This window comes from Tremella mesenterica, assembly GCF_000271645.1.
Source record: "Tremella mesenterica DSM 1558 unplaced genomic scaffold TREMEscaffold_1, whole genome shotgun sequence".
In the NCBI taxonomy this organism is placed as follows: Eukaryota; Fungi; Basidiomycota; class Tremellomycetes; order Tremellales; family Tremellaceae; genus Tremella; species Tremella mesenterica.
The window spans coordinates 3,061,451-3,081,339 of NW_006711225.1; the positions used below are offsets into that span (position 1 = coordinate 3,061,451).

Below are 19,889 nucleotides of genomic sequence, written 5' to 3' on the forward strand. Positions count from 1 at the left end.
TAGGCTTTCCTGTTTGGGTCAGTAGTTTCTACCTGGAAACCAAGGCCCTCGGTCGAGCGGCATGACCAGAATCGGATCAGGGTCCACTGGGTCAGCGAAGCCAAAGGATGATTTTAGACGCATAGACCAGATGAGATCAGATATCTGATGGGACACGGGACATTCCGCCAGAACTGATCCATATCCTATGAAAATTACGTGAGACCAGTGTTTTACGCTTATTTCCCGGTTGGAGATGATTAGTACACATATTTGCAGACAGTCGTGCAACCACACAACCTACACACTCACGATATCACGATGTTATCGCAGGGTGTGACATCCGACGTGTTTTTCCACGGCTTGAGCAAGTGCTTATCAGGACAGTTTCGATGATAGCTCGTATCGTAACGACTTAGTGACGGAGTCGGGATTGACTCTGGGAGGAAGGAGATATTGAAAGGAACGTACGGAATGTATGAGAGGAAGAGAAGCCAAGCCATGGATCCGCGCATGGGAACGGATGTTTCATATGTATCTCGAAGAATCGATGTTGTGTGAAACCGGGTTCACTAGAACTGCTATGTTAGTGAAGTATTGTTGTACATATGCTCATTCACGCGTAGCTAGTCGCGTATGTACCTCTTTGATCTATGAGGTGAATTTCACAGGCCTGTAAAACTCTGTGCCAATAATTTAGCAGAGGTTTCACCATGTTTGGATCCTGTTCTCACACGTACTGTACACGATCATGGATCTCGGTGGGACTGATGCTTCAAGATGTAGAGTACCTTGTATAATTCGAAATGGCAGGTAGAGGTCGACCTCATGGAAACGAAAGGGCCCGGGATCACTTAATGACCATAGATCGTAGAGTAAGTAGTGACTAGTACGAGTACTCACAGCGCGAGCCTAGAAGGAAACCTCTTCCCTAAGTCACTCATGGCGGACATCGCCGCTCCCCCGCTTTGACCGTCACGCATATTTCGCCTTGAAAGTCCTGTCTTGTCTACCCTTCAATCGGCAGACAGACGACTTTGGGACCGCTCTATTCTAACCTACGACTGTCATCGATAAAAGTGTCAGCCAAATCTGACCTCATAGGATTGTCAAAGAGAGCAAAGTCCGTTCATCATGTCCCTCAAAGTCCCAAAAGCTGGAGGCCCTGACCTCTTCAAATCTGGTTACAAGGTGTGTCATCTCTGATCATCATCTTCATGATGCTCATGAATAGTACATGTCTGGACTTGAAGAGGCTGTCCTACGGAATATCGCTGCTGTCGGAGAGTTGACAGAGATTGTCCGGACTTCTTTTGGACCCAATGGTGAGTCATGAAAATTTCTCCTTATCACGTGTGATGGTTTCTGTCCACTGAGGCTGATGGAATGTTCCCCCAGAAAGAAGCATCGCTGATATTTGAGGACGGAATAAACTCATCATTAACCACCTGGGAAAAATGTTTGTGACTAGCGATGCGGCGACGATCATCCGCGAGATCGAAGTTGCTCATCCTGCCGCGAAACTCATCACCATGGCCTCATCTGCACAAGAGACTGAGGTGAGCTATTCGCCCATGTCATTGTCATGAGCTGACAGAAAGATGGGGGATGCTACAAACTTGGTGGTGATCTTTGCTGGAGAATTATTGAAGAGATCTGAACATCTGTTGACGATGGGATTACATCCAAGTGATGTCATACAAGGCTATGAGATGGCGTTGGAGAAAGGGAGGAAGGAACTGGAAAGTGAGTACTCGCACATATCATCCAATCAATCTTCAATCAGGGGCATGAAGGGGATCGTTGCTGAACAACTCAGCCCTTGTCTCGAAAAGCCTGGAAAGTACGGTCATACCTTCCCAAGAAGAACTCGCCAAAGCTGTTGCCCCTTCTTTAGCATCCAAACAACCTGGATCCGAAGACTTCCTTGCATCTCTTGTCGCCGAAGCTTCTCTAGCAGTCATGCCAAAGATTGCGAAAGACTTCAATGTCGACTCCGTTCGGGTGGTCAAGGTTCTTGGTGGTGGATTAGATGCCAGTAGAGTTGTTCGTGGGATGGTATTTGGACGAGAGCCAGAAGGTGAGTTCTCGAACTTCAGCTTGCCGGTATCAGTGGGCTAACTGCAAGGCGTGGTGAAAAAAGCCACAAAAGCAAAGGTGGCAGTGTACACTTGCGGTCTGGACATTTCTCAGACTGAGACTAAGGGCACTGTCCTATTGAAGAAGGCGGATGAATTACTCAACTTCACCCGCGGGGAGGAAAAGCAACTTGAGGGTGTGAGTTTCTCGGCTGACATAATCACTTTTCGTTACTGATCGGCAGTACTTCAAGGAAATCGCCGACTCTGGTGTCAAGCTTATCATTGCCGGGTCTGGTATCGGTGACCTCGCCTTACATTATCTCAACCGTCTCAACATTGGGGTCATCAAAGTACTCTCAAAGTTCGATCTCCGTCGTCTGTGCCGAGTGGTCGGCGCAACTCCCCTAGCCAGACTCGGTGCTCCAACACCGGAAGAAGCCGGAATGGTAGACGTTTTCGAAACTGTCGAGATCGGTGGTGACAGGGTCACCGTGCTGCGACAAGAAGAAGGCGAACGAACTCGGACGTCCACTATTGTCCTTCGTGGTGCCACTGCCAATTATCTCGATGACCTCGAACGATCTCTCGACGATGGTATCAATACTGTCCGTATCTTACTACGAGACGGACGTCTCATACCCGGTGCTGGTGCGTCCGAGATCGAACTCGCTCGTCGTGTGGCGGCGTATGGTGGGAAAACTGCTGGACTAGCTCAACACTCGATACGTCGCTGGGCAGAAGCATGTGAAGTCGTTCCTCGGACGTTGGCAGAGAATGCAGGGTTGAACGCTGAAGATGTCGTATCTTCTTTATACAAAGCCCATGCGGATGGAGAACTAGAATCTGGCGTGGATATCGAGTCGGACGGAGATGGAGTGTTTAATGCTGTGGTAGGTGGTGTGCTGGACAGTTTTGCGGCCAAAGACTGGGCTTTGAAACTCGCTACGGAAGCTGCTATCTCGGTGTTGAGAGTCGATAGCATCATCGTGAGCAAACAAGCTGGTATAGCTCCGCCGAAGCAGCAAGGAAATTGGGACGAGGACTAGTGGTGAGGAGTGGAGCATGGATGAAGAGGTGGGGAAAATGAATGCAGGAATCATCTGTCATGCATCACATTGTGCATACCGCACTGACTTCTTACTTTCTCTTACGTAGCAAGCCTACTCACTACGAAATGGGGAAGACCGCTAAGTACAAAGATAGAGTATCGTATATGGCTTTGATAAAATTGGGGGAAAGTGTGGCCCGTGCGAGGTGAGTGGTTGAGTGGACCGAATGTCTGTGCGTATCCCCAATTCTTTCATTCACCTTCACCTCTTCTCTTTCGTCTCTTCTTCCTCTCTCTCTTCTTTTCTTATATCTCTTCTGGAAAGGCTAGTATTCACTCTCTCTCACTCTGTTAACTCACAGAACTCACCTCTCCTATCATCATGCAATCCAACTCCTGTCTCTGGGGCAACATGACTCCCCCTTCTCTCCCCTCGCCACCGGTTCAAGTCGTTACACTCCGATCTTTCCTTTCCCACCATCTCCTCGTTCTCCTCTCTGAACTTCTGGGAAGACTCGACAACTTCATGGCTTTCTTGGCAGATAGATTCACATGGTGTATAATGACCCTCCATCCATCCCTTAATTCACTGCTCGGTTCATCCGGTCCATTGTCGGAAGCGATATGCAAGACTATCGTTTGTCACTTAGTAGTGTATCTCATCATCTTTCTCATCTACCTAATTTATCGATTACTCTCTTCCATTTTCTCTCAAGGGAGACTCTGCCCGACATCACTCAACGACCATCGCTATCCTCCTACAGACACCTCATCTAACAGCTCCGAATACGCTCAATCTCATACATCGTCATCATCATTCTCATCTCCTTCCGCCATGTCCGCCGAAGAGTATCACTTTCGCTCTCATCTCCCACACGCTTATACACGTATTCGTTCAGCTCCTGCAAACCTACAACCTTCTCCTTCTCAACAATCAGCCCGACTTCATAAGACACACCTTTTCTCGACTCGACAAGTCCAACACACATCGACGAAACGTAATACAATCACGCGGTCCGCCGAAGAACGATTACATTCCTATCTTCATCCTCTCACTCATACATGGCCAAAGATGTATGAAAAGGCGCTACAGGCTGCACAGAATGGAGGTGAAATCAAGCTAGCATGGAGGGAGGTGAAGATGGATTTGATGGATGGAACGGTCGGTATGGTCCCAAACGTGAGTCTTCCGAATGAGAGAAATCGAGCTTATCTATAGGCCTTGGAAAGTTTCAAGACGGCAACTTGGGAAGGTGTCAGGTGGACGGATTTGTAAGGTGGGTGAGAGGTACTGATGTACTTACTTACTACTGACTATCGACACTGAGTACTCACCTACTCACCTACTCACCTACTCACCTACTCACCTACTCACCTACTCACCTACTCACCTACTTACCCATCACTGACTGGATGATGATGACTGGTCACAGATTATCGTTGACCAGTGTCTGACAATCGCCAACTGACTACTGTATGCTGATTATACTTCCCAGACCACTCCCTGCTGACTGTTCTCCCCTGACCTGTCCACTGATCTACCCCCCTACCTATTGACTGACCTATTGACTAATCTATCGACTGACTTATCGACTAACTTATCGACTGACTTATCAGATGATTTATCAATCAACCTATGGACTGATTTGATCAACTGACTTGTGAACTAACCTATTGACTGACCTATTGACTGACCAATTGACTGACCTATTGACCAATCTACCAACTGACCTATGGACTAATCTATCGACTGACCTATCGACTGACCTATCGACTGACCTATCAACTGACCTATCAACTGACCTCTCAACTGATTTATCAACTAATTTATCGACTGACTTGATCAACTGACCTGTGAACTCATCTATTGACTGACCTGTCAACTGACGTATCGACTGACTTGATCGAATGATGTATCAACTGGCTTGATCGACTGACCTGTCAACTGACCGATAAACACTAATCGCTCACTCGCTATACCTGGCTGGATACTGTACGTACTAAAATCTGACTCCTTACTGATCATTCTGAATTATGATCTGTCAATATACTCATGATAACCCAACGTGATCTTTCTGCTACGACAACATCAATGACTCCTCAATCTGCCCCATCCTCTGATTTTTCAATGGCTTTCAGGACTGGTACTGATGTTCCGTTGATGGCTGTGCATTCGGAGGCTGATCGTAGACTAATCTACAGCTATATTAATAAACCATGCCTTTTGTGATCCATCAGATCCTCGACTTCTTCCTCTTTTTCTCTACCCCAGCAAAAAGCATATCTATCTCGTCTTCCTCATTCGTATTGGATTCTTTCCTTCTCTTCTCTTTCACCACTTTCTTCGTATCGACCTCTACTCCAGTCTTCTCCACATTCATCTCTGTCTCTCCGTCTCTCCGGCGATCTTCCATCTTCTCATGCTCCGACCTCTTCTCAGGCAATCCTTTGTTATTACCGTACTTGATGCTCGTCGAACTCCCCAGTATTGTTGCAGGGACAGGGAAAGCAGTAGGTACTCCTGGTTTTCGGTTCACCGCCTCGCGCCATTCTACCGGTCTGCGATCGAGTAAATGAAGATGTAATCTTCTGATGAAATATTTGCCGAACTCGTTATTCCCAATTGTTGTTGCCTCGGGTAGTACCGACCTAGCAATTTTCTCCTTTCAAGTCAGTAATTGATCACTTATCGTACGATGGACTGACCTTCATAAATCCATCTGCATGTTCGAAAAGTTTCTCAGCTACCCTTGAGCCTATTCGATCGACTGCCAAAGTTTCATATTTTCCAAGGAAAGAGGAGATGAGACGCCGTTTGTACTTGCCGTTGGGACTTTCGAGGACTGAATCGAGGAATCTGGAACTAATGGGGTTTGTAGCGTAGTTTATGAGAGTGTCGATACTTTGAGATGACAAACTGTATGTCAGAAGTGGTCGATGCCATTTTTGAGAAGATTCCTGAAGAAGAAACAGAGAGGACAGATACCTTTCGAAGACAACCTCATTGGAGGGAAAAGGCAGTCGTACCAATGCCTGGAGAAGGAGACATCCTTGAATATTCGGTTCCAAACCACCTTTGGTGGATCGTACGTTCCGTCGGTTCTGCCATGCGGCATGACGAGCTGCAGCAGCAGCTGCTTCTTCGGCCGATGCGTCTTTACTTTCCATGGGTACTTCTTCTTCGGGCAAAGGGTCCCCGGTGAGGATGGAACGATACGTCTCATTATGAGCTCACACCCATTGGCTTTTGGGCGACTTCCGAGACGTACCGAGTGAGTTTTCAAAGCCATGAGACATGGGACGAGGGTAGATTGGTCCGTTTCTGGTAATCCTAGGGAAGATATGACGAGCTGCAAAAGTTAGTGGACCACATGCCATTGTTCGTGAGGAAGCTCACGCTGATGATAGACTCGGACGAAGAGGGTGTAATTGTAGCGCGTTCTGCAAGAGCTTGCAGTACACTTGTTCGTTGTGTTTCTGTTCATAAGCTCAAGCAACCCACTTAGTGATGCAAATATACAGCGCTTAGCTCATGAACAAGTGATAGCGCAGGGTTGAAGATCATGCCTGGAAGAAAAAGGAGACAGCGAGTGTTTATGGGAGTGACGTATATAGGCTTTCGGTGACTCACTAATCATCCCCGTCCCTCCTTGCAGCTCCACACATTCCTTGATAACCCCTTCCATTTCCTCTGCACCAAGACGAGAAATACCTTTTGAAACAACAAAATTGGCAAACGGGTGTATAGAGAGTTTGCCTATATTCCCCACAAAGTAAGTTTTCCAAATAGCTTGGAAAATTGGCCAGGGTGAGTAGAGGAGAAGGGCTTCGTATAGTCTTGTACCCGTCGGTGAAGTTTGAAGGGAGGTCATGAATGCTTGTGGGTCGACTTGTTCTTCTGATTCTGAAAATACCATCAGTTCATTTTGACGATAGAAGTAGAAAGAGATATACGGATTTGAGTAATCATTCCTTCTGTCAATATATCGAACAGTGAACCTGGCTTCTCTGCTTCGTCTTCTTCGTTTTCGAATTCCAGCATCATCTTATTGTCAGCTGATTCCTCACTCCGGAGTCAGTCGCTCGTTTTTTCAAAGATGACAGCGATCTCTCCTCCATCACGCCGACTGGACTTACCTGAACCACGATACTTCCTACGGGATGAACACCTAAAATCTTCCACTCCCCTTCTTTCACTGATTCCATCAAAGTCTTTCTCGATCTCTTCCTCGCTCCTACGAGCTCAGTAGGCAAAAACCGAGTGTTCACACTTTTTCCTTTTCCCTTCTCCTCTCCCAACTCCTCGCCGAATATAGACATGCCCTTGACACCTTGGTTCTTTCTAAACTTGCCAGATCGCTTGGATCGTATTTTCTCGTCACGCTCTTCCAGGGATGGGAGTGGACGATCAGGACTCAGGAGGAGGAAGAGGAGTCTAATGGGAGGAGAGGAATGGGTATCAGATATAAGAGTGGAGAGATTGGGGATGATTTCTGAGAGCAGGGAGGACAGCAGGGTTGACATGGTCGGAAGAATCCCGAGTTCGGGATGTTCAGCTTGGGCGTGGTGTTGAGGAGGAAACATGTTTTTGGACTATGGATCAGATATTCTCCACTTATAACTGCAGATGAACCTTGAAGAGTAGGTAAAGCGCAGGACAGACATATGAATTGTGATTGTTAGAGGTGTACGTGAGACTCAAGAGAGTTCAACGAGATACGATTGGGAGAATCGAGGTCATGCAGTTGGACAACTCACCTCCCTGTCTAGCGTATCCCCAGCCAACGTGAGCCAAGTCTGGACCACATGACTCCCAAATCTATGTCTCAAAAGGACAGTCCACTGCTCTCCGAAAGCATCTCCTATCACCCTTCTACCCCAATCGCCAAGAGATGGAAGCAGTCGTTCAAGAACTATCGACGTCTCAGGGTCGGTCGCGACGACTAACTCGTGATCCCTCAACTCAGTCAGTACGGAGCTGAGGAAAGTCTGTCTGTCTAAGAATGTCAGGATGGAGTACTTCTCGTGTGTACTTGCTGGCATAGCACTCACCTTCTCTTTCTTCTCCAGAGGAAGAGATACCTTCCCAATCCTTGATTTGGTCTTCCACGGTACGGAAATACGCTTTGAGGTCCGGGTCCAGCTGACCGAAGGGGTAGTCCGGATTAATGTCTGGGACACCACTATTGATCTCTTCTCCAACTGATCCTGGAGGGAAAGTAGGTATAGGAAAGGAAGGTTTCTGACCTGATAGTAGAGCGGCCCGAGAGGGATGAAAAGATGGGCCTGCGGATGTATCCTGTCCCACGACTGGAGCGTGAGGGACGGGCTTAGGATATTCCTCTTCCACATTCTTGGGCTTTCGTTTGCCTCGCTTTCTGACCTGTTCCTTGGCCATGTCGTTTTGATACAGAGGTAAATCGTTATTGCTGTCGAGGTGATTCAACTTACGAGTTTTCCAGACTTTTTGAGATCAGAAATCCTTTTCGAGCGATCGAGTCACGTGACCGGAGTTTTGAGCACATTTTCAAAGTCGGTCGCTACCTCATTGAAATCGTAACATTGACATTGGTTTGGGTCGAAGATTGACCATTGAGCAGGATGGAGAAACCTCATAAGACCCATCACAAAGCTGCGGCTGGTGTAAAGCTGGCAAAGAAAGATGCTGTTAAAGGCATCGACCGTAGTGGAGGTAAAAATTACAACCCCAAGGTGGGTTTCACATACCCTCGTATCTTCTCCACTCGCTGATGTTCATCTCTTGTCTACCTGAGCTGACATCTCTCAGGCATTCACATCTTCCTCTTTCCGGTCCGGACAAAAAGCAGCTCTACGTACCGCCGACAAGGATCAAAAACGTCTCCATGTTCCCCTCGTCAACCGTAACCCTGATGAGCGCAAGGTCACCGGGGAGAAAGGGAAGGGTATGGATGAAGGTCGTCTTCCCCCTCCTCCTATCGTGGTTGGAATCGTCGGCCCACCGGGAGTGGGTAAATCTACCCTCCTTCGCTCGTTGGTTAAACGTTACACCAAACACTCCCTTTCTCAAGCTTTTGGACCCATCACCGTCGTCAGTGGTAAAACCCGCCGCATCACATTTGTAGAATGTGGCAACGATCTCAATAGCATGATTGATCTCGGAAAAGTCGTCGATCTGGTCTTGCTCATGATCGATGGAAGTTTTGGTTTCGAAATGGTCAGTCCTCCCCCCCCCCTCTCCCCATACAGAATACACGATTGGCTGAGACGGACAGGAAACATTCGAATTTCTTAATATCCTCCAATCTCACGGTTTCCCCAAAGTCATTGGTTTACTCAGTCACTTGGATTTGATCAAAAAACAATCAACACTCAAAGATACCAAGAAACGTTTGAAACATCGATTCTGGACTGAAATCTACCAAGGTGCCAAACTGTTTTCCCTCAGTGGGGTCATCAATGGCCGCTATCCAGACGCGGAGATCAACCTACTTTCACGTTTTATCAGTATCATGAAGTTCCGTCCTCTAGTCTTCCGTAATCAACATCCACATCTTCTCGCGGATAGGTTGCAAGATCTGACTCCTCGGGAAACCATCAGAACCAATCCGAAGGTCGATCGAACCATCACATTATACGGGTATCTACGGGGACCTAACTTACCAGCTAGAAACGCCAAGATCCATATACCAGGTGCGGGTGATCTTGAAGTGAAGGAAGTGGAGAGACTAGCAGATCCATGTCCTTTGCCAACGTTGGACAGTGAGAGAAGGAGGAAAATGGGAGAGAAGGCTAAACTTATACATGCGCCTATGAGTGATGTTGGTGGTGTGATATATGATAAAGATGCTGTTTATGTAAATGTCCCCGGGAATTTCACCAAAGGTGGAGATGGTGAGTCGTTTTCGACCTGTTTCGTCTCGATCTGACATCCAGCTCCTCAAGGGGAAGGAGAGAAAATGGTCATGGATCTACAAGACGCCAATCGGACCTTCGCCGACGGTATTGAACAGTCTCAAATCCGACTGTTTGGCACTTCGTCTGTTCCTCTCCAAATCAAAGAGGAAAGGGTCCGTCGACGTGCTGAGCCAAGAAATGGGGGTCCGATACTCGGTCGAGCGGAGGATGATGACGATGACAACGGCGGCAGCGAGAATCTCGGAGAGAACGAGTCGGACGATGAGGACTTTGAAGATCTCTCTGCCGACCACATGCTCGGAGATGACGTGCAACATGCTGCCGATGACTCTGAGAGCGACATAAATGACGATGCGGAGGCTCATTATGCTGCTTCCGACTCGGATAACGACCTTGAGAATACTACTGGGTTTGAGCAAGAAGGAGGCAGAATTGATATCGATGGGGGTACCGATGGGGAAGAAGACGAGGACGAAGACGCACCACGCTGGAAGTCAAATCTTACTGAACGAGCGGCTGGTGATTTTGCAGCTCGGATGGAACGTCGAAGAGACCTCATGACGCTTGTCTATGGCGACGAGCTATCTCCCGAAGAGATCGCCTCAGGCAAGACACGGCCTTCATCAGCCGATGCCGAGTCGTCTCAGACCGCTACGGATGGCTTCTTCCGGGTCACTCGGCAGGATGGACTCGACGAAGAAGGAGATCAGTTGAAGACGTCTATAAACCGCAAAGCCTTGGAGGAAAAGTGGCAAGATGAAGAACTACTTTCTTCCCTGCACAATTGTTTCATCACTGCGCCTGTGGGCGAGACGGATGGTGATGCTCAGGATTACGAAGACGAGACTGGAGATTTTGAAGATGTCGAGGGTGACGAGGCTGCTGATGGTGTGGAGGAAGATAATGATGACGACGTGCCATATGTCGGTGTAAAACCTCAGGATCACGAAGCGGCTCGAGCTGCTGCACTGGCCAAGAAGAAGGAAGCTCTTCAAAACAAGTTTAACGAGCAGTACGATGAGTCAGACTCAGACTCGGGCAAGATGGACTTTTACGATGAACAGAAAGCTGAAATGGCTCGTCAGCGACAGTTGAATGAAGCCGAATTTGACGGACTAGACAATGAAGCTCGCGCTCAGATCGAGGGTTATCGGGCGGGATCCTATGTCCGATTAGAGGTTCATGGAGTTCCTTGCGAGTTAGTCGACAACTTCGACCCTTCTTTTCCGATTGTCGTCGGCGGTCTTCTGTCGGCAGAGGAACGGTTTGGATATGTGACCGTGAGGATCAAACGACATCGATGGTTCACTCGAACTCTCAAAACGAACAATCCCCTGATCCTCTCTTTGGGCTGGAGAAGGTTTCAAACTCTACCAATATATCATCTCGACGATCATTCCATCCGGCATCGACTACTAAAATATACACCGGAGCATATGCACTGTTACGCTACGTTCTACGGACCTGTCTCAGCGCCCAATACCGGGTTCTGCGCTTTCAACTCGCTCTCGGCTGAAGCTCCTGGTTTCAGAGTGTCGGCGACGGGGGTGGTGTTGGATGTGGATAGGAGTACAAAGGTCGTAAAGAAACTGAAGTTGACCGGAGTACCATACAAGATCTTCAAGAATACGGCATTTGTCAAGGATATGTTCAACTCGGCACTGGAGGTAGCTAAATTTGAAGGGGCGAACATTAGGACGGTGTCGGGTATAAGGGGGCAGATCAAGAAAGCTTTGAGTAAGCCGGATGGAGCATACAGAGCCACCTTTGAAGATAAGGTATTGATGAGCGGTGAGTTCGATTCTTGCATTCACAAAGTCGAGAGAGACATTGCAACATGAAGGGTCTCTTGAGGACTATGCTGATTGTATTCAGATATCATCTTCCTCCGGGCTTGGTATTCCATTGAACCTAAGAAATTGTATAATCCGGTCACATCGTTACTTCTCGCGGACAAGAAGGGTTGGCAGGGCATGCGCCTTATCGGACAAATTCGACGAGATGAGGGTGTGGACACACCTCTTGATCCAAATTCGACCTACAGAGTACGTACTACCTTCCGACACCCCCAATCTGGCGTCTGCTCCCTGATCGGTCTCTCTCTACTTGAGACATCCATTTATGAAATCAAGGGGTCATGCGATCATGGGATCACGAATCGAATCAGTTTAGTGCTTGGTGCTAATGCTCCCAGCCTGTCGAACGGTCTACTCGTCGATTCAACCCTCTCAAAGTTCCCAAAAAGCTCGAAGCTTCGCTACCCTATGCGACTAAGACTGCCCAACTTCTAAAACAGAAAAAGAAGACATACCTACAGAAACGTGCTGTGGTGCTTCAACCGGAGGAGAAGAAGGCCGTTGCGCTCCTCCAGCAGATTCAGGCGCTGCGAAAGGATAAGGTGGCCCGACGTCGAGCCAAACAGACGGAACGTCGTCAAGGGTACCTGAAAGAGGCGGAGGAAAGGGGTGAGAGGAGACAGGAGAAGATTGCAAAGGAGAAGAAGGAGCATGCAAGACAGGAGGGTATCAAGAGGAAGCGGCAGGATGAAGGAGGAGGCAAAGGTGGGAAACGCAGGAGATGAATTGATGCGATCTCATGATAAGGGAGGAGGCACGAAAATGGACAAGGTTTAAGCGTTTTCGTTTCTCGATCGCGACTGATCCAGATATCCCTTGATTCCTGATTTCTGATCCGTGCTTCACGCCTCGTACTACCATGATACCCTTCTTGTATCCGTTCTTTCCCCATTTGGCCAATTCATTCCTGTGTAGTACCCATTGTTACTAGATCACGAATCTCTCACAAACTTACCCAACCCCTGAACTATGATCTCCATGATCACCCTTTGAGATGCCCCGTGATTTCCCCTGGTTGCCAGTTCCCATTGACCAACCAACGGTCGGGGATATAAGGATCGTCGAAACTAAAAACATGACACAGAATAGAGAAATCGAGGATCATCACTTGATTCTTTTGGAATCCTTTGTGTTGAAGCCCCCGGAGGTGTGGAGTCGACGACGTGAGAGTTGCAGAGGGGATGAGGCAAGAGTAGAGGAGGATCCTTTGTCTTGTTGGAATCAACGGGCGGTCTTCTCCTTTGTCGCCCTGGTGTGATCATCCAAAGTCAGCTCACACATACACATTACAGAGTAGTATCATCTTTCTTCTTCTTTCATACTTTGTCCCTTCAGTCGCTTGTCACTTTCTGACAATTACCAGCAGGAGCATCCTCTCAACCGGCATCAGCATTCTTCGACATCAGACAATCGATCCTTCCATTGGTCGACCGATCAGGTGACTTAAGAACGATTTTGACCATTATTCAGACCCCGAATCATCAGACTCATATAAGCCACTCGATCGAATCAGAGAGGTTATCGCAGGGACTGCATCAAGTGAGACAGAGAAACACGAGGTGAGACATCGATCTCACGTTTCCCGCCTCACATTACATCTCATCACGACTCTTTCGCCCCTGTCCCCGCAAAATCCCGAGGGCGTAGTATCATATCGAGAGCCGAGTTAGGATTTGAGCAAGGCGACGTCGACGATACTCAAAACGGGCGACACTGCAAATCATATCGAGTGAAGATAATGGCTCAGGCCATACAAAGTCATCCGCACGATTGGGCTTCTCAATTGACTTCGATTCAAACATTCGCAAGGCTCGATTCTACTTCGGCAAGTATCAAACTCATGGATCACCTTCCTCGACCACCCCTACCGAAACAGAACTCTCATAAAGCTGGAATGGAGGAAGAGAATCGTAATGGAGAGAAACAGAGGATAACTTGTGGGTATCGTCTCTTGAACCCCAATCAACCAACCTTCCCACCCATCCTCCTGTCCCATCTACCAGCTTCTCACCCTTCCTTTCTTGAACAGTGGAAACATGACTTCTCTCTTTTACTATAAACCTCCTTTCATATATTCACCGCTTACCTCTGTTGTTCAAAGTGTCAGACGACTCACACTCCATTCATCATTCACCGTCAACGCTTCTCCTCCAAACCTCCCGGCCACACGGCTGCCCCTATTTCCCTTCCACCCGTTTTGAAGCTACTACACCTGTTTAACCCTTATTCACATTTTCTCTCCCCGCCTCTCTTTCTACCCATAAGCGTCGCCCAATACGTGCCATTCCCAACTCCGCGCTCCATACACATCGTGTCATCGCGTGCTCTTACACGTTTCCGACTTGGTCATTTACTTATTCTTGGTCTCCGTTCCCTCCCTCTGGTTCGCTCCGTTGGACACGGAGATACGTCACAATAGTTTCATATCATCTCATCGCCTTTCACCCTTACCGCGCTCCCCTCTTTATTTTGGAAAAAGTATATAAATGACGAATCAAAATTCACAGAATGATACCACAGATCCAGCACAACCACGACCTGCTTCAACCATCCCTGAACCCACCAGACGAGACACTTCCATTCCGAGAGATATCAAACCGAAGATAGAAGATACAGAGACGACAAGACTTTCATCGGTACCTCATACTCCCATGTATGCCGCAACACCCCGTTCTGCCGGTTTACCTTCCAGAGGATACGGATACGAGCAAACTCCACCACCACCTCAACCTCGACGTCTTCCACATGACGTTCTACCCCCGTCCCAACCTCAGACGCCTAATCACCCTTCGGCTCCATATGATCGACAACCTGACCCTAGATCCCAGGCATATCAAGATTTGCGAAGACAATATGAACAACAAGTTCAACTCCATCACCGTCAACATCTAGCCCAGGCACACGCAAACGCCCATTCCAACCAATCGTATTCCGCTCCCGCATCACCCACTCAATCTCAAGCTAGAGGGAGATATCAACCATCCCGTGGCGCGCAGAGAGATGCTAGGTGGATGCAACGTCAAGCTCAAGTGCAACCACAAACTTATCCTCAGTCACAAGTCCCGCCGGGGTATCCTCCTTATGCCCATTCTCAATCCCACATGCAACCTCATCCTTTGCACGGAAACGTTCCTGTGGGGTATCATAACCATCCGAACTATCCTCAAGTTCCAAGACCTGCGTCTCCTAGGGCTCGTATTGGTGCTAGAGATCTTTTGGCAGAACAACAGGCTGCTATCGCTCAAGCGAGAAAGGCAGTAGAGGAAAGCAAGTTGAACGCGAAAAGGGAAGAAGATTTGCGTAAAACTCGGAGGATCCAATTGCAGGTCTTCGTACATGCTCGGTGAGTCTTGGTTTATGTGACTCTTTACATCGTCATAATTCCTGTCAAACAAAGGCGCTGCTCAATCTCTCTTATCTTGCATCGTCACCATTCCTACCAATGAAGAGTACCGGCCATTGCCTCTAATGGCTCCTTTGTCAGGGAAGACACGGAGTTTCTGAGAAAGGTGTATTCTCACTTCCTTATGATCGCATAGAAACAAGAAATCATGCTGACTCCCAGCCCCACAAATTGTTCCTGGTCCAACTGTCATGCCGTGCTCAACTCATGGGCACTTCTTGAGAAACATATCTACCATGCTCATCTCCATGAAGCCCTCTCTCCTGTCTTAGACATTGGTGGGAGAGTCCGATGTCTTTGGAAAGGATGTACGGATGTGTTCAGGACTCGAGAAGAGGTGTACAAGCATTGTCTTGTCCTACACATGAAACCATTCTCCGCTAGATGTCCTTTCAGTGAGTTGCAAAATATCTCTATTTCTTCTCCTTCATCACACACAATGAAGCGCCATCTATCAAATACGCATCATAATCCATTTGCGATCAAATCAACATCTCGTGTAATACAAACGCTGACACTATAGACTGCTTGTATGAAGGATCTGCCTTTCCAGAGCTTATGGCACACATAGGCCGTAGACATTCAACCGCTACCCCAGACGATTTCGTCCCTGGTCTAATTCATCATCGTCCTTCCTATCTTCCCAAAAAGTCTGAACTTCCTTCTTTGCCAACCATTGCTCATATTCCTCTTTCTCCCATTGAGTCAACTCCCCCTCCACCAGGTTCACCATCCAGCTCACATTCTCATCCATCGGGTAGATCTCGTTCTGCCAATAGAGAAAGTGAAAAACCCGACAAGCCGGAAAGACCGGTGTTGAAGTTTTGGACAGGAGCCACGCCTCTTATCCGAGGATCAGAGACAATCTCCACCAAAACAAAAACGAAAGTGGAGAGACGTTGTTGGTCAGGACATCGACCTCAGAAAGAAGGTTATGCTACAAAAGCTGGAGCTAGAGCAGCTATCAGTGCAGTCATTGAGAATTCTCGACGATTAAGTCTTATCACTGGAAAAGAAAATCATCCTGTCATTCCAACCATCACTTCTCCTTTAGTCGATTCAAACATAACTATGCTCGCGGGAGATACTTCAGAATCACAACTTGTCGAAGAAGGAAAAGAAAAGGAAGGGATTGTGGTTAAGGAAGATGATAAGAAAAATGAGGGAGATGAAGTTAAAGTCGACCTGATAGATATCAAAGCTTCTGCCAAAGAAGGGAAAGAACTTGCTAAACGTGAATTGGCTAAATTAGGTATGAAAGCAAGATATGACGATAGTCTTTCACCTTCTTCCCGCTCACCTTCACCTTTAGGGGATAGAAAGAGGAAAACAGATTCATCAGACGTCATGACAGGTAGTGGAAGAGGAAGAATGGTGGTTCGACTTCGTTTAAGTAAAAGGAGAAAGACAGGAGAATCAGAGATCAATTTGAATGATGAAAAGAATGGATTAGAAGATGTTAAAGTTGTCGAAGATTTGTCAGAGAGTAGTGAATCAGATAGTGAGAGTGTGATTAGTGATTATAAAGCTTCTGTCAGGGTGGAGGAAGGTTTGGAAAAGAGTACAGAATGGAAGAAAAGGTTGAGAGGAGAAGGGAAATTGAGTGGATGAACGAAGAGGGGATGTTTTGTCTTACTCTTATCCGTCTTGTCTGCATTGCATGTTTGTTTGATTACCCCATGTGAATGCATAGCGATGATTGTCTTTCGCATGATCTAATCAACAACATGTTACGCAGACTTCCTTCATCATCGTTGTAGCATGTCATACCCGATTTTGAACCGGACGATTACTTCTCTTCTTTTCTCCTGTTTTGTACGTCGGGGTTGACAGCTTTCCAATATGTCAAGTACGAAACGCGTCTGTTCGGCGATAATTGACATCGCAAGAACCGATAGATTAATGTTCATAAGTGGAACGATAATAATGACATGCACAAACATTGTTTCTTTTGATGATGTATGGATGAAGCGTTATGTACACTGAGAATCTTCCTCTCTCCCCTGGCGCGTACTCTTATCTCCTCCTCTTTTCATGTCACTTCATTTGCTGCATATATTTGGCTTTTGTCGTTAAAGTACTAGGAAAGTCATTGCGCCGCTTCCTCCGCATGAAGAGAGATTTTTGACGGCGTGACTTATGTGAGGTGGTTGACAAAGATGAGTGAACTATGAAAATAAATCGCAAAGGTGGGTCAGACGTGAATTTGATCTTGGACAGAATGGGAGCGAAGGTATGAAAGTTATGTCGCCCAAAGTTATTCCTCCACAGTAGCCTTCGTCCATTTTTCCAAGTCCGCTTTGGTGACTTTGGAATCGACGATCCATGATGATTTCTATGTGTCAGTTGTGTCCCTTTGCATGCTACAATCCGCATTCCAGGTCACGACATACTTTCGATGAGCGAAGGTAGGGTTCATCCGGTTGGGTACAAAATGGAAAAGCTCACCAGCAATTCCTGAGGACTCTTACGCGTCGCGGGATCTTTACTAAGACAATCCTCCACAAAGTCTACAGCCTCCTGGGGAAAGTCTTTTCGTGGACTGTACAACTTGGGTGCAGGTTCATTGACGATATGTTGCAGCAAGTCCAATATGCTCATTGTGGATCCACCACCGGCCAGGGATACGCCACGGGATCGTCGTCTTTCATGAGGGGGCGAGTTATTGCCATTGCCATTACTGTTACCTCCAAGATCGAGAGCCGCTCGTTGAGCAGCAAGCGGTAAGGTGGCATTGGCGTCGAAAGTCGCTTGAGCTTCGCTGTCCGATGCGTCCGCTTCTGATGACGAGTCGGGGGGTTCAGCAAAGGGGAAACGACCTAAAGCGAGTTCTATTAACGAGATACCGAGAGACCAGACGTCGGATTTGATGGTGTATGCGGCGCCTTGTATACGTTCAGGCTAGATAGTAAGCTCATGTCACCGAGTCAGATGACCGTGTGGAACGACGTTTACGTTGATAGATAGAAGAAGGGTGAGTGGGGGAGTCGGAGGAAGGTAGACGCTCACACTCATGTATGTACTCGTACCGACAAAGGTATTGGCGATCGAGTTGATCAGTTCACCAGAGACACCGAAGTCGCATATTTTGATCTCTCCAGCGGTGTTGGCAAGGATGTTGGACGGTTTGATATCTGTTGGTGAGTTTTCTTTCGATGATGATGATGGTGAAACCAACCCCGATGAATGATCCGATGCACATCGTATAGATACATGAGTCCTCGCAATACGGCCTCGGCAACTTTGCCAGTGATCTCGATAGATACCGGACCGTTGTGTCGGTAAATATAATCCAGAGATCTTTGAGATCAGCTGCATTTTTCTGAACAGATCATGTTGAAATATTACCCAGCATCCATATACTCCATGACAATACCGACGTGAACGTCGATGGGGAAGCATCCGTAATATCCTACGATATACGGTGAGGCGCAGTCGTTCATGATCTGTAACTCGCGAAGGATTTGCTTCTTGATAGCAGGCTTGGCATCCACCAGTATGAGCTGTGTGTCAGTAGATTTTCTTCGTCACGACGCTATCGCATAGACAATAGATAAGAATGAATGAGGTGGCATACCTTCCTAGCCATTATACAATTTCTCTTCTTATTCCAGACCTTTGTCACGGTACCACCATTCCCAGCACCAAGGTCGGCCAATACCTCAAGGTCTTCGTTTTTGACCAACTCTTCACCATCTTTATCCTTCCGCCGAGCTTTGCCCCCTACTGAGGCCGTGCTCTTCTTCCTGGCACCATTGCCGTTAGGCACGTTGACCGAACCTGGAGTGATGGGGGCTGATGGAGATGAGGGAACGGATTCGACCGCCGATGTGCCGGAAGAAGATGACTTTGAGGACAGTTGGAGACGGGAAATCTCTAATCGAAGTTGTTCTGCGCTGGACAGCGCCAACTGAAACTCTGGCGAATCACCGTTGCCAGGGGCCACGGGAGGTGCCCTGTGAGCTTTGAGGGAGGCGATGCTCAATCCGGCTGGTTTCTTGCGTGAGATGGTAGATTTTGGAGTGGCAAAGGAAGATGGGACAGCCGAGGAATCATCGCTGACTACAGAAGGGATAGACTTGGAAGAAGTGCCCGAACGGGTTGCGACCAGGTCAGGCATGGTGACGCCTGGAATGGAGCGATAGGTCAACAAGCGCCGAGGGGGTGGTGTAGCCAGAGGAATAAGAGAATCCCGTGACGAGAGACGATATGGGGTATGAAGAAGTAACAAACGAAGAAAGGTACTGAGGACAAAGGTGTTGAAGCGAATGAAGAGTTGGAGAAAGGTAAGGTATTGCTCTTAGTGAGTTGACTATTCGGTCAAGGCAACGAGACTTGCTGCGGCCCGAGACACAACGGAATCAATTCAGTCACGTGAGCTCCGAGTAAGCTTACGTAACGCTCTGATCGCGTCCCATACAACGTTTCCACTTTTCTCACCTGTCCTAAATTCACTACTGACTACTATTTTATTACCTCTTTTCACTTGCCCCCCTTGGGTATTTCCCGCCCCGTCCCATACGTCTCCGGCTCTGACGATATTGAAGTTCCTACTCCGCTCATCTCAAGAGATGTTGTGAGATTCCACCTCGACCTCCTGATCTTCTGTTACGGATGGCTCCCAA

At 47.7% G+C, this 19,889-nt stretch overlaps 5 protein-coding genes across 5 annotated transcripts; 3 read left to right on the top strand and 2 right to left on the bottom strand.

Moving 5' to 3' along the window:
- Positions 1-1,001: 1,001 nt before the first annotated feature.
- Positions 1,002-3,183, top strand: TREMEDRAFT_41975 (uncharacterized protein). The gene is made up of 7 exons (XM_007000914.1): positions 1,002-1,170; positions 1,214-1,304; positions 1,402-1,538; positions 1,581-1,725; positions 1,799-2,059; positions 2,108-2,256; positions 2,303-3,183. The coding sequence occupies exons 1-7, from the start codon at positions 1,114-1,116 to the stop codon at positions 3,104-3,106; spliced, it is 1,644 nt and encodes a 547-aa protein (XP_007000976.1). The 5' UTR covers positions 1,002-1,113; the 3' UTR covers positions 3,107-3,183.
- A 3,455-nt stretch (positions 3,184-6,638) lies between these two features.
- On the bottom strand, positions 6,639-8,506 carry TREMEDRAFT_67052 (uncharacterized protein; the record flags this gene model as incomplete). Its single annotated transcript, XM_007001852.1, has 6 exons — positions 6,639-6,675; positions 6,736-6,997; positions 7,063-7,153; positions 7,246-7,701; positions 7,867-8,105; positions 8,161-8,506. The coding sequence occupies 6 exons, from the start codon at positions 8,504-8,506 to the stop codon at positions 6,639-6,641; spliced, it is 1,431 nt and encodes a 476-aa protein (XP_007001914.1).
- Positions 8,507-8,709: 203 nt separating this feature from the next.
- Positions 8,710-12,586, top strand: TREMEDRAFT_25428 (uncharacterized protein; the record flags this gene model as incomplete). The annotated part of the gene is made up of 7 exons (XM_007000566.1): positions 8,710-8,820; positions 8,897-9,265; positions 9,363-9,981; positions 10,024-10,157; positions 10,242-11,796; positions 11,881-12,050; positions 12,200-12,586. The coding sequence occupies 7 exons, from the start codon at positions 8,710-8,712 to the stop codon at positions 12,584-12,586; spliced, it is 3,345 nt and encodes a 1,114-aa protein (XP_007000628.1).
- A 1,013-nt stretch (positions 12,587-13,599) lies between these two features.
- On the top strand, positions 13,600-16,875 carry TREMEDRAFT_58952 (uncharacterized protein; the record flags this gene model as incomplete). The annotated part of the gene is made up of 4 exons (XM_007001398.1): positions 13,600-13,798; positions 14,382-15,204; positions 15,427-15,659; positions 15,788-16,875. The coding sequence occupies 4 exons, from the start codon at positions 13,600-13,602 to the stop codon at positions 16,873-16,875; spliced, it is 2,343 nt and encodes a 780-aa protein (XP_007001460.1).
- Positions 16,876-17,521: 646 nt separating this feature from the next.
- Positions 17,522-19,384, bottom strand: TREMEDRAFT_26879 (uncharacterized protein; the record flags this gene model as incomplete). Its single annotated transcript, XM_007000743.1, has 6 exons — positions 17,522-17,599; positions 17,713-18,165; positions 18,274-18,398; positions 18,443-18,564; positions 18,613-18,767; positions 18,842-19,384. The coding sequence occupies 6 exons, from the start codon at positions 19,382-19,384 to the stop codon at positions 17,522-17,524; spliced, it is 1,476 nt and encodes a 491-aa protein (XP_007000805.1).
- Positions 19,385-19,889: the final 505 nt, after the last annotated feature.

Excerpts from the sequence above, each read along its gene's own strand:
- TREMEDRAFT_41975 (XM_007000914.1), top strand. The coding sequence starts at position 1,114 with ATGTCCCTCAAAGTCCCAAAAGCTGGAGGCCCTGACCTCTTCAAATCT. Across the intron at positions 1,171-1,213 it reads TCTTCAAATCTGGTTACAAG|TACATGTCTGGACTTGAAGA; the intron begins GTGTGTCATCTC and ends GCTCATGAATAG. Across the intron at positions 2,060-2,107 it reads ATTTGGACGAGAGCCAGAAG|GCGTGGTGAAAAAAGCCACA; the intron begins GTGAGTTCTCGA and ends GCTAACTGCAAG.